The sequence below is a fragment of the Nomascus leucogenys genome, chromosome 6 (assembly GCF_006542625.1).
Source record: "Nomascus leucogenys isolate Asia chromosome 6, Asia_NLE_v1, whole genome shotgun sequence".
Taxonomy (NCBI): Eukaryota; Metazoa; Chordata; class Mammalia; order Primates; family Hylobatidae; genus Nomascus; species Nomascus leucogenys.
In genome coordinates this window covers 33,754,322-33,773,400 of record NC_044386.1, presented here as the reverse complement: position 1 = coordinate 33,773,400, position 19,079 = coordinate 33,754,322, and the positions used below count along the sequence as shown (strand labels likewise).

The following is a 19,079-nucleotide window of genomic DNA, read 5'->3' as shown; positions in this document are numbered from 1 at the left end:
TCTTTTCAAGTAACAAAAGTTATTGACAACTCTTCAGAGTCAAGAGAAACAATAAGCGACACTGTTGAAATTTCCTTTAGGTGTAGGAGAAAATATTTCTCCAAATAATATAACTAGGATTATAAGGTTACTGGAACACTTCTGATTTCTCCTTTCACTGAATTTTAATTTTTTTTTAAATGGAAATAGATGATTAGCCACTGGTGAATATTCCAACCAACTGAGGGGAAGCAGAACACTCTACACTCTTTAGGGAAACAAACTATTCTCTCCAACTAGGTTATCAGAGATTTAAAGTTCAAGTTTAAATTTTACAATTTGAATTTTATACAATATTTTCTCCCTTAAAAATGACGTATTTAATTGGTTTGTACCAAACAAAACATATTTTTAAATTTAAAGAAATGTTTATGCTATCATTATGAAAGCTATCACACAACCTATATTACTCACAAATTACTAAATACGTGGAATTGGGAAAATAAGTTGGGAAGAACTAATTCATTATAACAATTCCAAAGTCTCAGGAAAAAAAAGAATCAATCACATAAACCCATCTCTAACACACTTACTCAAACATCTGCATAAGACAACCTCTAAAAATAAGTTGCTTCAGTTAGTGAAAATTAAGCAAGCACAACTCCTCTTTCCACTATCTTCAGTAAAAATGTTTATCCCTTGATATACATCTTAGTATTTTAATTAAATAAAAGTTGTAGAGACAATCACAGGAATATATGAAGGGCTTTTAAACATTTATAATGAAGCCCTTATCACCCCCATCCCCAAAAAAGCAAACCCTCTGCTTTCTTAAGATGTGAAGTGTTCCTCCCGTCTGCATTCCCTCCCTGGCATGCCCCCCACTCGTACACCCCCCACCCGCAGTAGGCCTGAGGCCCCGTAGCAAACAGTGTCTAACAGGAGCAGGCAGCACAAAGACAGGAATGGGAGATTAGTGGGAGGGAGGGAGGCCGGGATTGGGGCTCAGCAGGAGCTTCAGGCTTTTTAAAATTCAAACTGCTCCCTGACCAATACAAATCACGGACACGCTACTGACTACTACACGGATTTATAGCATTAAAAACATGCCTAGTACGTGACAGCTATATTAACTTCATTCTTTTAAACATTTATCCGTACGTTCGCAGGACATGTGAAACAATTTATTGTAAGCAGGACGCTAAACTCAAAAATAACCTCCACAAAATAACTTATTCTACAGTGACAATAATTTAATGACACAAAAAATATGAACCAATGTAACAAACACTAGTAAAACAAGGGATTTCGCTGAGCAGTGCTGCTTCATTTTAACCAATGAAAGTTTTCCTACATTGAATATGAAACAAAGTATCAAAACGTGTAACCCAGGTACACTTTTCTAGCAATTTGCCTGACTGAGGAATTTTAAATTGGTGTTTCCCCCTTATACCAACCTACATTACGAACGCCTCCATAAACAAGCTCGAAACACTTAACTTACTCATGAACTAGAACTTGTCAAGTTAGAACTGATATTTTTCTCCAGCATTTACAGATACATTTGACCTATTAAAATGACACCTCTCTCATTACACAGTCAAACATCATGGCACAAACAGCCAATGACAATCCTGGGACCTCAAGAAGAACTGCCCTGACATGAAAGGATGGCACCTTCTACAATTTTTTAACCTCCCAAGGATTATAACTTAATTTCTTTTTTGAAAAAAAAAAAAAATTGGTTTTACCCGCATCTCAGCACAATTCTCAAAACACTTAAAATTCTTTGTATGCTCCTACACGTTTTGGTCAGGAAGTACCTGAGTGTTTTACGTATAGTCGTTTAAAACTGCCCTTACATAACGCATACAAATAGAAAGTGGCAGAGTAAACCTGTCAAGTAGTTTATACTTGTCTTTGAATAAAATGCCCATGTGCAACAACACACTGTCAAACAACAAGATAAAAGCTCTTGGGGAGGGGGAGATGTGCAGTGTCTACCACAGTATGCTTTTCTGTATTAAATATTCATGTGGACGATTTAATTCTTTAAAAAAGAAAATGAGTCTTTATGAACTTTCCAACGTCCAAACAAGTTTTAGAAAGAGAAAGAATTACCACTGGATCCGCGTCTGAGTATTTACGTTTGTCTCACTAACTGAAACTACTTCCTCCCTTCATGGGGTCACAGGGGGAAGAAGGGGGGTTGTTTGTTTCACTGGGACGTTCCCCACTCCCGGACCGGGAAAGTTGTAAATATGGGGACGATCAGGGCACATTTGCTGTTAGTTGTATTGTTTCCGCCTCCTCACTAGCTACGGCTCCACTCCCGGGCAAGGCCTGTCACCGACCAGCAGTCGCTCCGCTCAGCCCGGAGCTCTCCTAATCCCCGAGCTCAAGTAGATTCCGCTGGCCCGCGGCCTGCACTCTCCGCCGGGCCTACGCCTCCCCGGCCGCCCGGCAGGAGCCCAGTCCCCGCCACCGGAGCCGGCCGGGAGAGGGTACAAAACCACCGCTACCCAAGGCGGCTGCCACCAGAGAGGAGCGAACTCTAGACTCGCCTGTGGAAGAGACCTGGGGCCGCTAAGGAAACGGCGGGGAGGGGAGCGAGGAGGAGAGACGCTGAGGACCTGGCGCCGCCGCCGCCGCCGCCGCCGAAATAAAGAGCAGGAATTTACCTGGGCGAATCGGCGTCTGAATCCAAGGGGAGGCCGAGGCCGCTGTGGCGAGAGACTATAATCCGGGCCGGGAGGGGGGGTGGCTACGGCTCCTCTTCCGTCTCCTCAGTGCGGGGAACATGTAGAGCCGGGGGGAGACCAGCCGAGAAGACAAATCGTTGCTTCTTCTTCCTCCTCCTCCTCCTTCTCCCACATAGAAACACTCACAAACACCCGACCAGGGGCCCGAGCTACCGGGGGGGCATCGCCGCGGGCCCGGGGACCAATTCTCCTGTCGGCGGGGGCGTCCCTCCCTGCGGCTTGGTGGTGTCGGGTGAGTCGGTACCGACGGAGGGAGGGGGGGGAGGGCGGGGGGAAGGAGCCCTGTGTGTGTCTCTCTCTCGTTCCGTCTCTCCCTCTCAGAACAAAATGCCGACCGGAAGTGCAGCTGCAGGAATGACTCCCTCCGCCGGCGCCAAACACTAACAACCACCCCCTCTTCCCCACTCCACTTCCGCCACCGCCGCCGCCGCCGCTGCCGCCACTTGGGCTCGCGTCCTCGGCTGCGCCGCGCCGCGCCGCGCCGCACCCGGGCCCAGCCGGGGCCAGCAGCCGGGAGGCGGCAGCTCTCCTCTACGCCCCGTCCCCTCAGGGCGGCTGTGGATGTTGCCAGTATTGTCGATGCTTCAGAGCGACGTTTGCCCTGCGACACAGGCGGGCCGGCTCTCCTCTGTCTTTATTTTCCAGGAGGCCGACAGGAGCGGGGCCCGAGTTCGGTGGTGGTCGTGAGCGTGGTGGGCACTCAAGCCCGGACGGGCTCTCAGGTCGCCGACGGCGGCGGCTGGAGGCCGCGCTGGCTGTCCCAGGTCGCCGTTAGCTTTAGGGAGCCGATCTCCGGGCGGCCCCACAGAGGACGCCCGCGATTCGACGGCGATGATGCCCGTTTTAAATGGTGTCCCTGCAGCCGGATGGATGGATGGATCGTACACCTTGCCTTTTGAGAGCCGGGACCTTACGCCCGACTGCGTGTTATTTCTGCGGAATAAGAACGCAACCTTTGGAGGTGAAGACGACTCTTGGCTGGATTGAATTGGAATCGTGTTTGTGACGCGTATATTTCTGGAAATACGCGGTCTCCGCTGCTCTTGCTTTTTGTCGGCAGAGGTTTGGGTTCTTCTCTAATCGTCGAGATAAAGGCCTGTAGGCGACGCTGCGCGAGCGAGAAGCTTGCCCGCTGCGGCCCCGGCGCCCCCCTCTAGGTGTGGGTGGAGCCGAGCGCGCGGGGAGAACCGCCGGCCCCGACTCAGCCACCGGTGACTGCGGGCGACCCGCGGGCCTGCGGCCAGCTGATTTCAAACATCGTTTTCCTCTTTAGGTTCGGAACACTGAGGCGCTGGACAAGGCTGGAATACAAAATGTGATTATGTGTACAGTACTATGGTTGTTGTAGTTCTTAAATTGTAAAACAAGAAGTAACTCCATCGTTACACAGTTCTTTATTAAGTTTGTGTAAATTAAAAAGGGGCTATTTTCGGTAAAAAGTGCAGTAGGTAAGCGAAATTTTACTCAACCGGGACGAAATTCGTGTTATATGAATTGTATTGTGTATTTATGTACCAGTGCGCTAAAAGTAAGTAGGAAAACTTGCTTAGATTATACCTTTTGCCTCAGGCCACTCAGGGGGCCAAGATCCTGTCATTCCTTTTCTCTAGGCCCTGCGAATGGCTTCCCCTCTTTAGGGGAGTGAGCCAAAGCCTTGACCGCGGCAGAAGTCCCCGTGCGCCTTTGGGGGTGGGGGCGGGCCTGCCTTGGCATCTTTGCGAGTAGGACTCTTCCCTGAGCGTCCATAGGGCTGGCTCCTTCACCTTCAGGATTTTGCTCGTGTCACTCGGTGCTTCGGCGGCTGCTTTTAAACTGAAAGTTCCCTAGCCCCCTTCTCATTTTATCCTTTGGACAGTCCACATATCCGTACTTGTTTATCTTATCTCTCCTTCCCCAGTGCAATGTAAGCTCTAAAAGGGCAAGAGGTTGTTTTTCTGCACTGGTGTTACGGCCCCCGCCTAGAATGCCACACAGTAGATGCGTAGTATGTGGTTAATGAATGAATGACGATTATAAGGGCCTTGATGCTCCCCCATTTCTGTCTTTAATATGTACTTATATGCTACGGAGAGCTTTATAAAAGATTTAAAAAACGTTTATTACAGAATTCTATAAAAATATATTGCTTCTAAACATTGGAAAGCCCTCCACAACACCAGAAACCCACAAACGAGGGATGAAATTTGTTTTTAAGCTTCTGTAAATGGGCATGCCCGAGGACAGTGCATCAAATGATCATATCCATACTGAGCCAATTATCTTTGCTCTCCTGAGTCTCAAACTGCATTCTTCATCTTGTCGTCCTCTGTCTTGCAAAATACATTAAAAGTGAGAATTTGGTTGGCTCAGAACAAATCTAGCACTATTGGAAAAGTTCATCCAGCAAGTATTTATAGGGCACAAATGGGTACCAGGCACGGTAATTCAAAAGGTGTGTGTTTCTGAGGCTAGGAGGCCTTACATAAAGGACCACATATGGCTACTTTGGTTGCTACTCAATTATGCTGTCAAGCAAAGCAAATGCTAGTGAAATTTATTTTTAGTTTTCTTCTGAAGAAAAGGTTCAGTGAAAGCTGAGGTCAGGCTTAGTGTGGATATTTTAATTCACCATTTAGTTTGCTGTTTGCTTACACTTAGGTTAGCATTAGATATACTTAATCATGATTTTTGAGTACTATAAAACATGAGAAATTTTATTTCCTAGTGGCTGGAAAAATAGGCTTTTTAAATTAAAATAAGTAAATATATCAGTAAGCTAGAAGCTATGCAATAAGGCTTTGGCTATAGTATTACAAATTTTCATATTTCACGTATTGAATTTTTGGACAAGAAAAGACAGTCTTGATAGGTATTTTATAACCATTAATACAATTAATCAAACATTGTTTAGTAAATCCAATCGTCTGTTCGTTATTATTTTTCCCATTAATCTTCAGAACAGCTTTAAGTTAATACAGATGGCTCAGAATGTGTTTTTCACTCAGTTTCAAAATACCATTATTTCAATTCGCTAATAGAAGCACAATTATCTTCCTGTCTGCTTTCTTAAATGTTACTGGTAAACTAGTAATTTTGCATGTCCAGGTAACTGCAGCTGCTACAGTCAATCTACTTTGGAAAGTCTTGGCATTATTGTGTCATTTAATTTAAAATTTTTAAGTTTTTTTAGTTTCTTCCCTTTCTTATTGAGGACTTATTAGGCGCAAATTAGCTTTATGCTAGACATCTCATGCATGGCAGTGAATGAAAACACAACACTGCCTTTGAGGGTTTTAACTTGTATATAGTTTATACCTTTTTTTTTCCAGGTTATAGAATCAAAGAAATTGTTTCAATTCATATCACAGTATTTCTCTATTAAATCAAATGGTATTTTGCTTGCATAAATTTAAGTATCCAAGTTGAGATCTTACATAGAATCTATTAATCTAATATTAGTGTTTTCTTCATTTCATTGTCTTGGGTTTTTTTTTCTTAATAATTATTTTTCCCAATACCATCCATTTGTTTTGCTCTTACATTTTTAAGTCTTTTATGTTCCAAATCAGGTGACTTATATCCTCCATTTGTCCATTGAGGATAGCCCAGTAAACCCTTATTCTAACTTTAAATTGCCTCCTTGCTTCAAGAACTGAGTTGCATGACTCAGTTTTCTTTGCTAGGAATATCCCTGGATAGTCTCGTATGTATTCTTGATCAATGAATTGCAGAAGATTTGATTAAAAATTTTAAATGGATTTCAGGTATAAACTATCTGTATCAAATGTCATCACCAGGAATTTCTACAACTGAAAAATTTGAATTGTTATTTTTATTGAAGAATATTTATCTTTAAGATAAATGCAATTTGCTATAAAATGATAGAAATGAAAAATTTTAGAAAATCATTTTCTACTCACTGTTTTATGCCTGCCGGTTATCCTTTGTTAGTGATAAAATTGTCTCTTATGGGAACGAATTTGTTAAAGGTAGAAAAAAAAAACTGGTAGTGTATGTATGTTTTATAGATTAGACACTACCAAAATTATTTAACATTTAGAATAATTAAATTGCTTTTAGGATGACAAATGACTTAAGAAACTGATGAAGAGTTAATTAAGGATATTGATTTTTAGGGCAGAGCTACAAAATTATCAAATCACTTAACACTGTAAATATGTTCCTGTTTCAGGTTTTCAAAGTAAATACCTTAATCAAATTTGGAAATAGTATTTATGGATTTTATTCAACATAGATTATCTATTTTGTTAAAATTGTAGAAATGAACAGTTCTTTTCCCATGGATGCCTTTTTTCATCTTGGCCTATTCTGATCCTTTAAGAACAAGCTTTTTCCTTTCATTAACACTTTTCACCTATAATTACGAATTTTCTCTAAACTTGTAGATTCTATTATCCATGCCATCTGTTTATAATCCTGTGACACTCCTATATTGTTTATGGTTTGTTTTTTTTTTTTTTTTGAGACGAAGTCTTGCTCTGTCGCCCAGGCTGGAGTGCAGTGGTGCAATCTCGGCTCACTGCAAGCTCCGCCTTCCGGTTCACGCCATGCTTCTGCCTCGGCCTCCCCAGTAGCTGGGACTATAGGCGCCCACCACCCCGCCCGGCTAATTTTTTGTACTTTTAGTAGAGACGGGGTTTCACCGTGTTAGCCAGGATGGTCTCCATCTCCTCACCTCGTGATCCCCCCGCCTCGGCCTCCCAAAGTGTTGGGATTACAGGCGTGAGCCACTGTGCCCGGACTTATTGTTTATGTTTTCATGCATCTATACCTTATGTTACTAAGTCAAAGTGACCAGTTCCCCGTTATACTACAAGTTTCACTGTGTAATGCATAAGAATTACACAGAGGGAAGGGCCTCAAAAAATGCACTTCTGAAATATTTTAATGTAAAATTATTTAAGACCATAAAGTTTCATGAAAGCCTAATCTTTCTGGAACCTACACATACTCTGCATATGAACCAGAGTTAAACTAGTCAAGTATTTTAATACTGAACTAATCTGGAAAAACATCATTTAAGAAATTACTGTTTTTATGAGGGAAGAATATAAAATCTATTAAAAACTTAAAACATCTTAAATAAGTATGAAGAGAGGCTTATGGTGCTCATTTTAACAGCATTCTTGAGTAGGTTAGCTTGTAGTCAAAGCATCTGCTCCAGACCAGTGTTTTAAACTGTGGATTATAGTACCACTATGGGTCATGAAATTAATTTATTGCATTATGACTAGCATTTTTTATTTAAAATATAGAAACGAATAGACAATAAAAGTACATCACAGATGGTAAGGGTATGTGTTTTTAAGTAAACATTTGTTCATGTGTATATGTGTTAGATTATCTTGTAAAATATATTCCTTATTGTGGGTTACAGGCCGAAAAAAGTGTTTGTTTTTGTTTTTAAAAATCTACAGTTCAGATTTTCCTTAGAAAATGGGGAAAAAAGGAATGTTAGATCTGACTGCCAATGAACTAGTGAAGGATTTTAGAGGAAGTACCAGGATATTTTAGAGATCTGATACTGGTTTCAGAAAGGTAATCTTAAGGCAAAGGGTAGGAAATAAAGTATGTTGTTAGTAGAAATGTCAAATACGGTTAAAGTTGTGAGGAGGAATTATTTTCCTAGTGGACCTACATTTGTTGTGTGTAGATCTGTGACTATTATTGATCTGTTGTGGCACATTTTCCAATCTAAAATGTCCAATACAGCACAATAATAAACATGGGGCAAAATATATGTTTGTTTCTATTTCTTCCCACCTTCCCTTAAATCTTAAAACAAGTGTTTATTAATAAGTCAGAGCAAAGCAAATTTCTATCTTTCACAGATTAATTATCATAGGAACAAATTACTCCCTGAAAATGGTGGAAACTCCTTTCTCCCTCCGAAAAATAAACTTTCAATAAATGTTTTCTCTCTAGCCAAAGTAAATAATTTCTTAAATAGGTAGCTCTCATTTGCCATCCAACTCATTCTATATATTTAAATAAATGTACTTACACTTGTGTATAGGATTTAACAGGGGGAAACTTAGGAAGGAAGGAATTGTGTATAGAATTTAAAAAGGAGGCATTATATTGCATAAGTAGAATGAAAAGTATCTAACCAGAAAGCAAATAAGATAAGGATTATATTATACTGAAATATTTTAATACAATTTAAATATTACTCTTTCACTTTATTTGCTATTTGTAGATTTCAGTATTGTGATGTTGGCAAGTCTATTTAAGATGGCATTAATAAAAATTTTGTTTTTCAGGCATGTGATACCAAGTCCCTTTCTATTATGGATAAGTAAGACCTAGGTTGGTTAAAACCTTGGCTAAACACAAAATTTGCTAGAGAATCAACATATAAGAAGCTCTAACTCCAAGCTTATTCACCCCAAATATTTCACCAATGTTAACACATACCCTATTGAACTAAGAAAGGAATTATATTACTAACCAGCAGAGGGAGCCAAGTCAATCATGAAAGGTAGGAGTATAAAGGAACATCATATGACTTCCTGTTTTGAATTTAACTGTATGGCCCCTGCTCACTTTTTGAGTTTACCAAAAAGACAGTCATAAGGAGAGAAAGGCGACCAATGTATCAAATAAGGATAGAGTGACAATTATAACTCAGAATTACCTTGCAGGAAATAAATTGGAAGAAAAATTGAATGCAGAACTATACAAGTGAAATGTCTCAGTATTATAACCCAAGATGGAAAAACCATGGAAAATAGTACCTTAATGCCATGATGAATTGCTAGCCAAATGTAACAGTGAATATTTCTTAATAATTCCATTTTCACTTAAAGTTGAAATTAGGCCATAAATAGACACATTTAAACTATAAAGTTGTACATCAAATTTATGTGCATTTAATCTAAGAAACAAGGGATAAAATTTAATAAAAAATTATTACAGTGAATTAATAAGGACATGATTTTTCAGCTTAAAATTAGAGAACAGAATTGTTTCCACTACTGTTTATAAACACAACAAATCAAGTAATATCTGTTTTGTGAGAGATGTTTGGAGGAATCTAATAGCTAAGTGATTATGTCAGTTTATTTAATTTTGTCTAAGAACTTCAAAATGCCTGATAGAATGGGTGCATATTCAATGAATAGATGTGATCTATTTATTATTTGAAGTAAAACTATAATAACTGAGCCTTAGCTAACTGCATCAAAATAAAAAATGTAAAGACCCAGACATTTTTAGTTGAATAACCAAATGAATTAGCTAGTCTAGCCCCTTACTCATTTCAAGGTTTGTGGAAACATACCATATATACTTTTACTCATGTGTTTATTCCTTCCAAAAATATACTTCTTAAGCACTATCTCCATAGGACATGGAGCATGTCTTCATTATGAAGTAGACAAACTTCTTAAATTTTATTGAAAGATTTAATTTCATTGATATATGAACAATCATAGAAATTCAGTATGCAACCAGTGATTTCAAGAAAGTGATACTTAGAAGCAAATCATTTATGGGACTAGACTGCCTTTGTAGGACTAACAAATTAGGCACAAGATTAGAAATTATAATAGTCATGCAGCTAGAGGCTACAAGATTCTGACCCTCCCTAACCTGCTCCTAAGATCAGTGCTTGAGATATTCTGCAGAACCTGCACTTGATGGATCAGCTAGCACCACCCAGATCAATAAAATGCTCATCTGATCTTGTGGCCACCCACCCAGGAACTGATTCAGAGCAAGAGGACTGCTTCAATTCCCTATGATTTCATCTCCAACCCAACCAATCAGCACTCTCTATTCACTTGCCTTCCCCCACCCACCAAATTATCCTTAAAAACTGATCCCCAAATGCTCCAGGAGACTGATTTGAGTTATAATAAAACTCCGATCTCCAGCCAAAAAAAAAGCAAATTATTCGATTTTGAGTACTAGAAAGTAAACTGTAAACTTCTTGAAGGGTATATTCTTTTATAATGCTATATTATACTGGCATTATTTTATAAATTGGCATTTGGTGTCAAGTCAGTTAATCACAGCGATGACATCCAAGATGTACAGCTTATCAGTCCTAGAGACATTATTTTTGTTTGTTTAAGACAGAGTCTCACTCTGTCACCCAGGCTGGAGTGCTGCAGTGGCGCGATCTCGCCCGCCTCGGCCTCCCAAAGTGCTGGGATTACAGGCGTGAGCCACTGCGCCCAGCCTAGAGACATTTTAATACCAAAAAAAACCTCAGTGCAACCGGTATTACTACTTCTAATTATTTGTTTCCTTTACACACGAGTTGTGATGAATATGAGCTATTAAATTGCCTAAACAGCCTAAGCTTTTAAATGTTTCCACTCATGAAAAATAGCTATTATGAACTTTTAAAAATTAAATTAATAAAGTGGCAATAGCTTTACCATGAACTATTCCTTATTGATAAGCATAGTAATGGGTTAACTCATGTCAAAGCCCAATAAAAACTAGTAATTTTGTCACCAAAGTCAACATTTCAGAATCTGTGATATGTAGTATAGGTATTTCTGTTTTATCTAGTTTTCATTTAATAATCTAAAAGATTCTGGCCCGGCACGGTGGCTCACGCCTGTAATCCCAGCACTTTGAGAGGCCGAGGCAGGCAGATCACAAAGTTAGAAGATAGAGACCATCCTGGCTAACACGGTGAAACCCCGTCTCTACTAAAAATACAAAAATTAGCTGGATGTGGTGGTGGGTGCCTGTAGTCCCAGCTACTAGGGAGGCTGAGGCAGGAGAATGGCGTGAACCCGGAAGGTGGAGCTTGCAGTGAGCCGAGATTGCACCACTGCACTCCAGCCTGGGCGACAGAGTGAAACTCCGTCTCAAAAAAATAAAAATAAAAAATAAATAAATAAACTCAAAAACCAAACAAAGGCTGGTGAGAAAATAGCTCATATCTTGTCTTATTCCAGAATAAGGAGTGGTGACAGATTAGGAAAAGCATCAAAAAAGTGACTTCCAGTGAACAAAATCAGGAGGTTTGAGTAAAGAATTTCTCTTTTGCTAAAAAATTAAATATAAAAGTTTAGTCAGGAATTTGTACCCACACATGAATACTGCTTTTAACATTTTTCTTTAGACATTTGAAATATTTTCTCTTTAAAAAAGCAGCACTAAAACCTAAATTTAATAGTAATGTTTCTGATTTATCAGCTTCTTTCCATCTTACACTGTTGAATTCTGTACTGCTTCTAAAGCACCTACAATTAACTCTACAAAAACTGTACAATTAACACTCAGCATTGCCTTCTTCCTAATTCTAACATCAACATTCATCAGATTTCTCCATACAGTCAGTTGATTCCTTATAATCATATCTAGCCAAATGATGTAACTTTTGCTTGATGTGTGGGAAAATAGCTTACATTATGAATTTAGAAGAGCTATAGTAGTATTTGACAATATAGATGGAAAAGTATTTTTAATTTAAAGAACATATTGCACATCTTTCAGAATTTCTGTAAAAACTTTTGAATGTCCATTTTGGCTAGGAGCTTAGAAATGATCATGCTTAAGTTTAATTTTGTGTTTACATTAAATCTTTTGGATTTTCATTCTGTATACGATATTGCTGTAAAACATCATAGTTGTGAAATCTGGCTCTTTAGGAGATGCTCACCATAAAACTGGTTTGAAAACTATTCTGACTACAATGTAGCTATTACATTCACTAATAAGAGTTTAGTATGCCTCTGAATATAAGTAAGTCTCTAATTCCCAATTTTTTTGGAACATTACTGTATTCTAAGAATATCAGAATATGAGCTTCTTAAAGATTTTGAATTAGCATATCCAAATTGACAGATAACATTCTTAGGTGGGGCGTGGTGGCTCACGCCTATAATTTCAGCACGTTGGGAGGCCAAGGTGGGCGGATCACTTGAGGTCATGAGTTTAAGACCAGCCTACAAGGTGAAACCCATCTCTACTAACAATACAGCAATTAGCCAGGTGTGGTGGCGCATGCCTGTAATCCCAGCTACTTGGGAGGCTGAGGAACAAGAATTGCTTGAACCTGGGCGGCAGATAGTACCCCACACTCAACAAATAAATATGAAAGAACTTTACATACAGGATAACATCATGATAAAATTTGCGTTTTAGAATAACTCTACAATTAACAATAAAAAGAAGTAACTATAACATTACCCCACAAAAGGGATAAGGTGTGGTGAACTTGGAAATTTCATACAATTTAGAAATATGTATTGAGCTGTAAAAATGTTCATATTCGTTGACATAATACTTTCACATCTGAACTCTTGAGGTGGCTATATATTGGTTTTGTAATTTCAATTAAAACAGAAGCTTGGGCAACTGAAGGAAGGATGGAATGTAGGAGAGGGTGGAGAAAGGTGAATCAATGAGAAAGTTAATGTAACCAGTCAAATGATTTAATAATTTATTTTTTAGCAGCAAATCTCCTTAACAATAATACTTTCAACTTAATAATACTTTCATCCCACACCTAGAAAGCTTACAGCAAACTTTCCAAGTAGTTTGTCTGTTCTCACCCCAAGGTGCAACTCCAATGCAACCCATGCTTGCTAACCATTCTTGCTGCTTCACTTTCATCACTCCTTCTTAACACATTTATCTTACTACCAACCTTCTCATAATATCTATCCACTCACCATTGGTTCCCACCATCCCCACACATTTTGGTTCCTTTAAATCAAGGGTAAATATAGTCTTGATTGTTCATGTCACCTAGTGGTAAGACAAAAACTAACATGACAGGGTGGAAGTGAAGATTATGCCGTATTTCAGAGGTTTACATGTTTTCCAGTAGTGAATCACAACTATCAGAAATCCATATGTATGTGGGCCACATACATTTTAAATTATAACAATAGTAGAATTATAACCTATTAGCTATTCAAAAGTATTTAGTTTTTGGCTGAGGATAGTGGCTCATTCCTGTAATCCCAGCAGTTTGGGAGGCTGAGGTGGGAAGATTGCTTGAGTCCAGCAGTTCAAGACCAGACTGGGCAACATAGTGAGACCCCTATCTCTAAAAACAATTTTTTTTTAATTGGCGAGGTGTGGTGGTGTGGACCTGTCATTCCAGCTACTTGAGAGGCTGAAGTGGGAGGATCACTTGAGCCCAGGAGGTAGAAGCTGCAGTGAGTCATGACGGCACCACTGCACTCCAGCCTGGGTGACAGAGTGAGAGCCTGTCTCAACAACCAGAAAAAAAGTATTTAGTTTTACAGTATTACAAAGTAGTGTCACATTAGTTTAATGAGGTTTATTTATAAAAAGGTGTAAAATTATGGGCCAAGTACTAGCCTTCAAGTAATTTCGAAGTCAGCGAGAATACTGGTATATAACGGATCAAACTTTGTTCAAGAACCAAAGGCTATTGTTCAACGAATGGTGCTGAGACAACTGCAAAAGACTAGGACCCTTATCTCACATGCAAAAGACTAGGACCCTTACCTCACACCATTTTGCAAAAATTAGCTCAAAATGGATCAATGACCTAAATGTAAGAGAAAAAGTATAAAACTCTCAGAAAAAAACATAAGGATAAATTTGTATAACCTTGGATTTGACAGGATTCTTAGCTAAGACACCAAAAAACACAAGCCTCCAGAAGCAAACAAACAAAAACACCATAAACTGGACTCCATCAAAATTGAAAACTTTAGTGGTTCAAAAGACACCATCAAGAAAGTAAAAAAATCCACAGAATAGGAAAGATATTTTCAAATCATGTATCTGATAAGGGATCTATGTCTATAATATATAACAAACTCTTAGTGAAAAATAACCCCACTTAAAATGGGCAATGAATCTAAATAGACATTTCTCCAAAGAAGAAATGCAAATGGCCAATAAATACATGAAAAGATGCTTGACATCACCAGAGAAAAGCAAATAAAGAAACTACAAGGTTTTCATTCTTCACTTACAAGGCTTCATTCTCACTATGACAGCCAGAATAAAAAAGTCAGATAACAACAATTATTGGCAAAGATGTAGAGGAAAACTGCAACCCTTATACATTCTGATAGGAGTGTAAAATGGTGCAGCCACTTTGGAAAACAGTCTGGCAGTTCCTCAAGTGATTAAACATCTAGTTACTATATGACCCAGCAATTCTACTACTAGGTATATACCCAAGAGAAATGAAAACATATGTCCACACACAAACTTGTACACATTTGTTTATAGAAGCATTATTCAGAATCACCAAAAGGTGGAAACAACCCAAATGTCGATCAACTGACAAATGTAAAAACAAAATATGGTATCCATATAATGGTATATTATGTGGTATATTATGGTATATAAAAGAATGAAGTACTGATACATGCTGCAACATGAGTGGATCCTGAAATCATTATGTTAAGTGAAGGAAGCTACTCACAAAAGACCATATGCTATATGATTGCATTCAAATGAATGGAATATGGAAATCTATGCAGACAGAAAGTAGATTACTGGCTGTTTAAAGCCGAGGGTGGGAGCATGCGTGGGCAGGGGAATAGCTAAAGGGTACAGAGTTTCTTTCCGAGGTAATGAAAATGCTCTAAAATTGACTGTAGTGATGATTGCACATATCTGTGAATATACTAAAAACCACTGAATTGTACACTTTAAATAGGTGAATTGTATGGTATGTGAATTCTATTTCAATGAAACTGTTAAAAAAAAAAAGCAGGGGGGAACTGAATATAGACAGGGCCCATCTCAATTCCCAGTCCAGGTTTAATTATTGAAAGTGGCCCTTAGATTTTATTTCCATAGTTTCAGGAAAGAAAATATACATTAAAAGAGTTGGAAGACTCTAATGTTGCAAGAATTTGACTACAGAGCCAGAAATTTCAGAATAGTAATATATGATGTATATGTTCATTAAAAAATATCCTAGAGATTATATGGGTTTGCTTTCAGCTCAATCAATTCCTCTTGAAGTAGAGCCACGTTGACAAGGCAGATGCTTACAAAATTCAAACACATCTCTCTAAAGTCAGCTGCAGAAACTTAAAGCATAATTCATGCTAATGAAAACTGGTGAATTTCTTTTGAAATTCAGATTTTATTTCTACCAAATAGCTCAGCCGTTCTTCAAATTCTGTGATTCCATTTAGCACAGGACAATTCTGATATGGGACACGAATGCACGCTCCAAGTAACATCTACCCACTCTCCAGGTACTGGTATTAATATTAATAACTGTAGTTCCTTCACAGACTCATCTATTTTCTTACTTTTTTCTCTACAGTCTCAAGTTCAGTGTATTCAGATATCTTGCTTGCAACATCAAACAGAAAATATAAACATGTTAGGTATTTGGGCTTGGACAAAGAGGGATCCCTTTAATTACCAAAAGTTTTACATCTGAGATAGCATCATCACGGCTTTCTTCAACAAGCTTCCATAATCTTGTCACCTTATTGCATTAAAATAAACTAAATCCATTGCATTTACAATAACAACAGTAACAACAAAATACTTAGAATAATTCTTACAAGAGCCCTGGCATGGTGGCTCACGCCTGTAATCCCAGCACTTTGGGAAGCTGAGGCAGGCGGATCACTTGAGGTCAGCGTTCTAGACCATGGTGAAACCCTGTCTCTACTAAAAATACAAAAATTAGCTGGGCGTGGTGGCACATACCTGTAATCCCAGCTACTCAGGAGGCTGAGGCATGAGAATTGCTTGAATTCAGGAGGCAATGAGCTGAGATTGCTCCATCTTAAAAAAAAAAAAGAATAATTCTAACAAGAAATATGTGAAATCGATACAAAGAAATGAATAAAACTTCATACTGAGCTATAAAAATTAAAAGAGAACTCAATTTCTAGGGTTTTTTCTTAGCAATTGAAAAAAGATTCTAAACTTCATATGGAATGTTAGGTGGAAACAGACAAATATTTTGTTTGTTTGTTTTAGAGACAGGGTCTTGCTCTGTTGCCCATGCTGAAGTGCAGTGGCATGATCATAGCTCACTGTAACCTTGAAATCTTGGGCTCAAGCAATCTTCCTGCCTCCGCCTCCTGAATAGCCAGGACTACAGGCACATAACGCCACCCCTGGATAATTTTTTTTTTGGTAGATATGGGTCTTCCTATGTTGCCCAAGCTTGTCTTGAACTCCTGGCCTCAAGCAGTTCTCCTGACTCAGCCTCCCAAAGTGCTAGGATTACAGGCATGAGCCACAATGCCCAGCCAACAAAGATATTTTTAAAACGAAGAGTTTTGGTGGAGTGTATTCGTCTCTCTAAATATTGAAATACATTGTAAAACTAAAATGGTTGCAACATATTTGCCATAGAAATGTATAGATAGTTGGAAGAAACTCCAATATGTCATAAGCCAAGGAGGAATGATAGCCTATTTAACAAATGATATTGGGAAATGGCTTTTCGTGAATCCAGTTTTGTTCAAGCCAGAAATCTAGAGGTCTTCCTTAACACCTCTCTCCCTTATCCCCTGACCAGTACCCCACCCATTCAATCAATCACCAAATCTTACTCATTTTGTTTTCTAAATATCCATCAAATCTGTCTACTTCTGTCTGTCTCCAGCAACACCAACTTAGTCATAATTATTATTTGTAGCCAGAAATGGCTACCATCATTTCTTGCCTATGTTACTATAATAGCTTACGGGCTTCTGCCATCCACAAAGACACTCATCCCCCCAACTCTTTCTTCTGCTTCCATAGTGATCTTTTCCAAACATAAATTTGATCATGTTAACCTGCTGTTAAAATCTTTAAATAGTTCTCATTACTCTTAAGATAAAGATTAAAATTCTTAATAAGTCACAAGGCTCTACATGGTGTATCCTTGCCTGCTTCTCCAGTCTCGTCTCTTAGTTATCTCCACCTTGCAGCCCAACACCAGCCACTCTGGCCCTCTTTCTAATACTTTAAATGATATCATGCTCCCTGCTGCCAAGGAACCCACATTTCCTTTCATTTTGGGCACTTATCTCAGTTTATATTTGTACACTATTGGTGTGATTATTTGATTTATGTCTGTCTTCACTCCCTAAACTGTAAATTCCACTAGAGCTAGGACTATGTTTGGTTTATCAGCACCTAATGGAATATGTATTTGATAAATATCCACTGAATGAATCATTGGATAAATAAATGAATGCAAAACTGCAATCTCACATTACATCCACTAAAGCAAAGTGCAGATGAAATTCTAAATTTTAAATGTAAAAGCAAAATTAATCCATCATTAAAAATTATAGGTTATTCAGGTAAGTTAATAGAACTCAGGATGTGAACAGACTTTTAAAATATTTTAGAGCAACTCATAGGAAAATGATGTACTACTTATAATTGCAAAGAAATAAAAACTTAAATGTCTACCAATTGAATGCTTGTTTTTAAATATATATGTTTTAAAAGATATTAGACTATAGGAGAAAAAGCACATATGGTATAGAAAATCAGAAAAAAATACATCATAATGCCAATTTTGTTATTTAAAAATTGGTTAGAAAGAAATACACCAAAATGTTATCTCTGAAAGATGGGCTTGAAAGTAATTAATTTCTCTTCCTCATACTTTCTTTTATCCAAACTTTTTATAGTTGATCAAGAACAACCAACTGAAAGATACATACTTTTAATATTATTAAAGAATTACTCTGAAATATTGCTAAGTCCAGACAGATCATTTCATCAGACTTCTATGGAATGGCATTTTCCCCTGCTTTATAAGCTTCAGAAGTTAAACATGGTTAAAAATTATCCAATTCATTTTATTAGCCTAATAGAATTCTGAGACTAAAATGTAACCAAAAAATTATTAAAATGAAAACTGAAAATATTCAATTAAATACTAAAAATCTTAATTCAACAGTAACTTAAGGATTATATCATAATAATTAAGTTCATAACATAATTGCAAACATGTGAACCCATTACTATAATATAAATACATCATATCAGCCAGTGAAATCAGAAAACACCTATGATCATTTCGACAGATGCTCAAAAGGTGTGCAACATTCATCTCATATAAAATCTCTCAGAAAGAAAGATGGTGGGGTAAAAAATTTTTCAATAAATGGTGCTGTGAAAACTGACTGAACATTTGAGAAAATCTAGTGTCTCACTCATCATCTACCAAATCCCAAACACTTTAAAGAGTTGGAGTTAAAAATCAGCAGTACACATCTAGAAGAAAATATAAGGGATTTATATCAAATTATTGAATGACTAAGGATTTCAAAGCTTTAAAAAATATGAAAAGTTTTATAAAGAGAAAATATAAATTAAGTTATAATCACAATTATAGACCAAAGAATCCAGCATTTCTTCAATTAATTATCAAATATAATCTAAATTCTAACTGGA

At 38.0% G+C, this 19,079-nt stretch overlaps 2 protein-coding genes across 3 annotated transcripts in view; one reads left to right on the top strand and one right to left on the bottom strand.

The window, feature by feature from the left end:
* The window catches only part of NIPBL (NIPBL cohesin loading factor), a 186,296-nt gene extending 183,226 nt beyond the window's left edge, over positions 1 to 3,070 (bottom strand). Inside the window, exon 1 of one of the 2 annotated variants that reach the window (XM_030813968.1) lies at positions 2,661 to 3,070. The gene's annotated coding sequence lies outside the window, so the exon portion shown is untranslated. The remainder of the gene's footprint in view (positions 1 to 2,660) is intronic. The other variant, XM_030813971.1, reaches the window with a different exon arrangement.
* LOC115835554 lies at positions 2,054 to 8,479 on the top strand. Its single transcript, XM_030815106.1, has 2 exons — positions 2,054 to 2,126; positions 2,979 to 8,479. The coding sequence occupies exons 1-2, from the start codon at positions 2,054 to 2,056 to the stop codon at positions 3,638 to 3,640; spliced, it is 735 nt and encodes a 244-aa protein (XP_030670966.1). The 3' UTR covers positions 3,641 to 8,479.
* The last annotated feature ends 10,600 nt before the right edge of the window (positions 8,480 to 19,079 follow it).

Coding starts and splice junctions, on each gene's coding strand:
- LOC115835554 (XM_030815106.1), top strand. CDS start 2,054: ATGAACTTTCCAACGTCCAAACAAGTTTTAGAAAGAGAAAGAATTACC. Junction 2,127..2,978: donor ATCCGCGTCTGAGTATTTAC/GTTTGTCTCACT, acceptor GTGTCGGGTGAG/TCGGTACCGACGGAGGGAGG.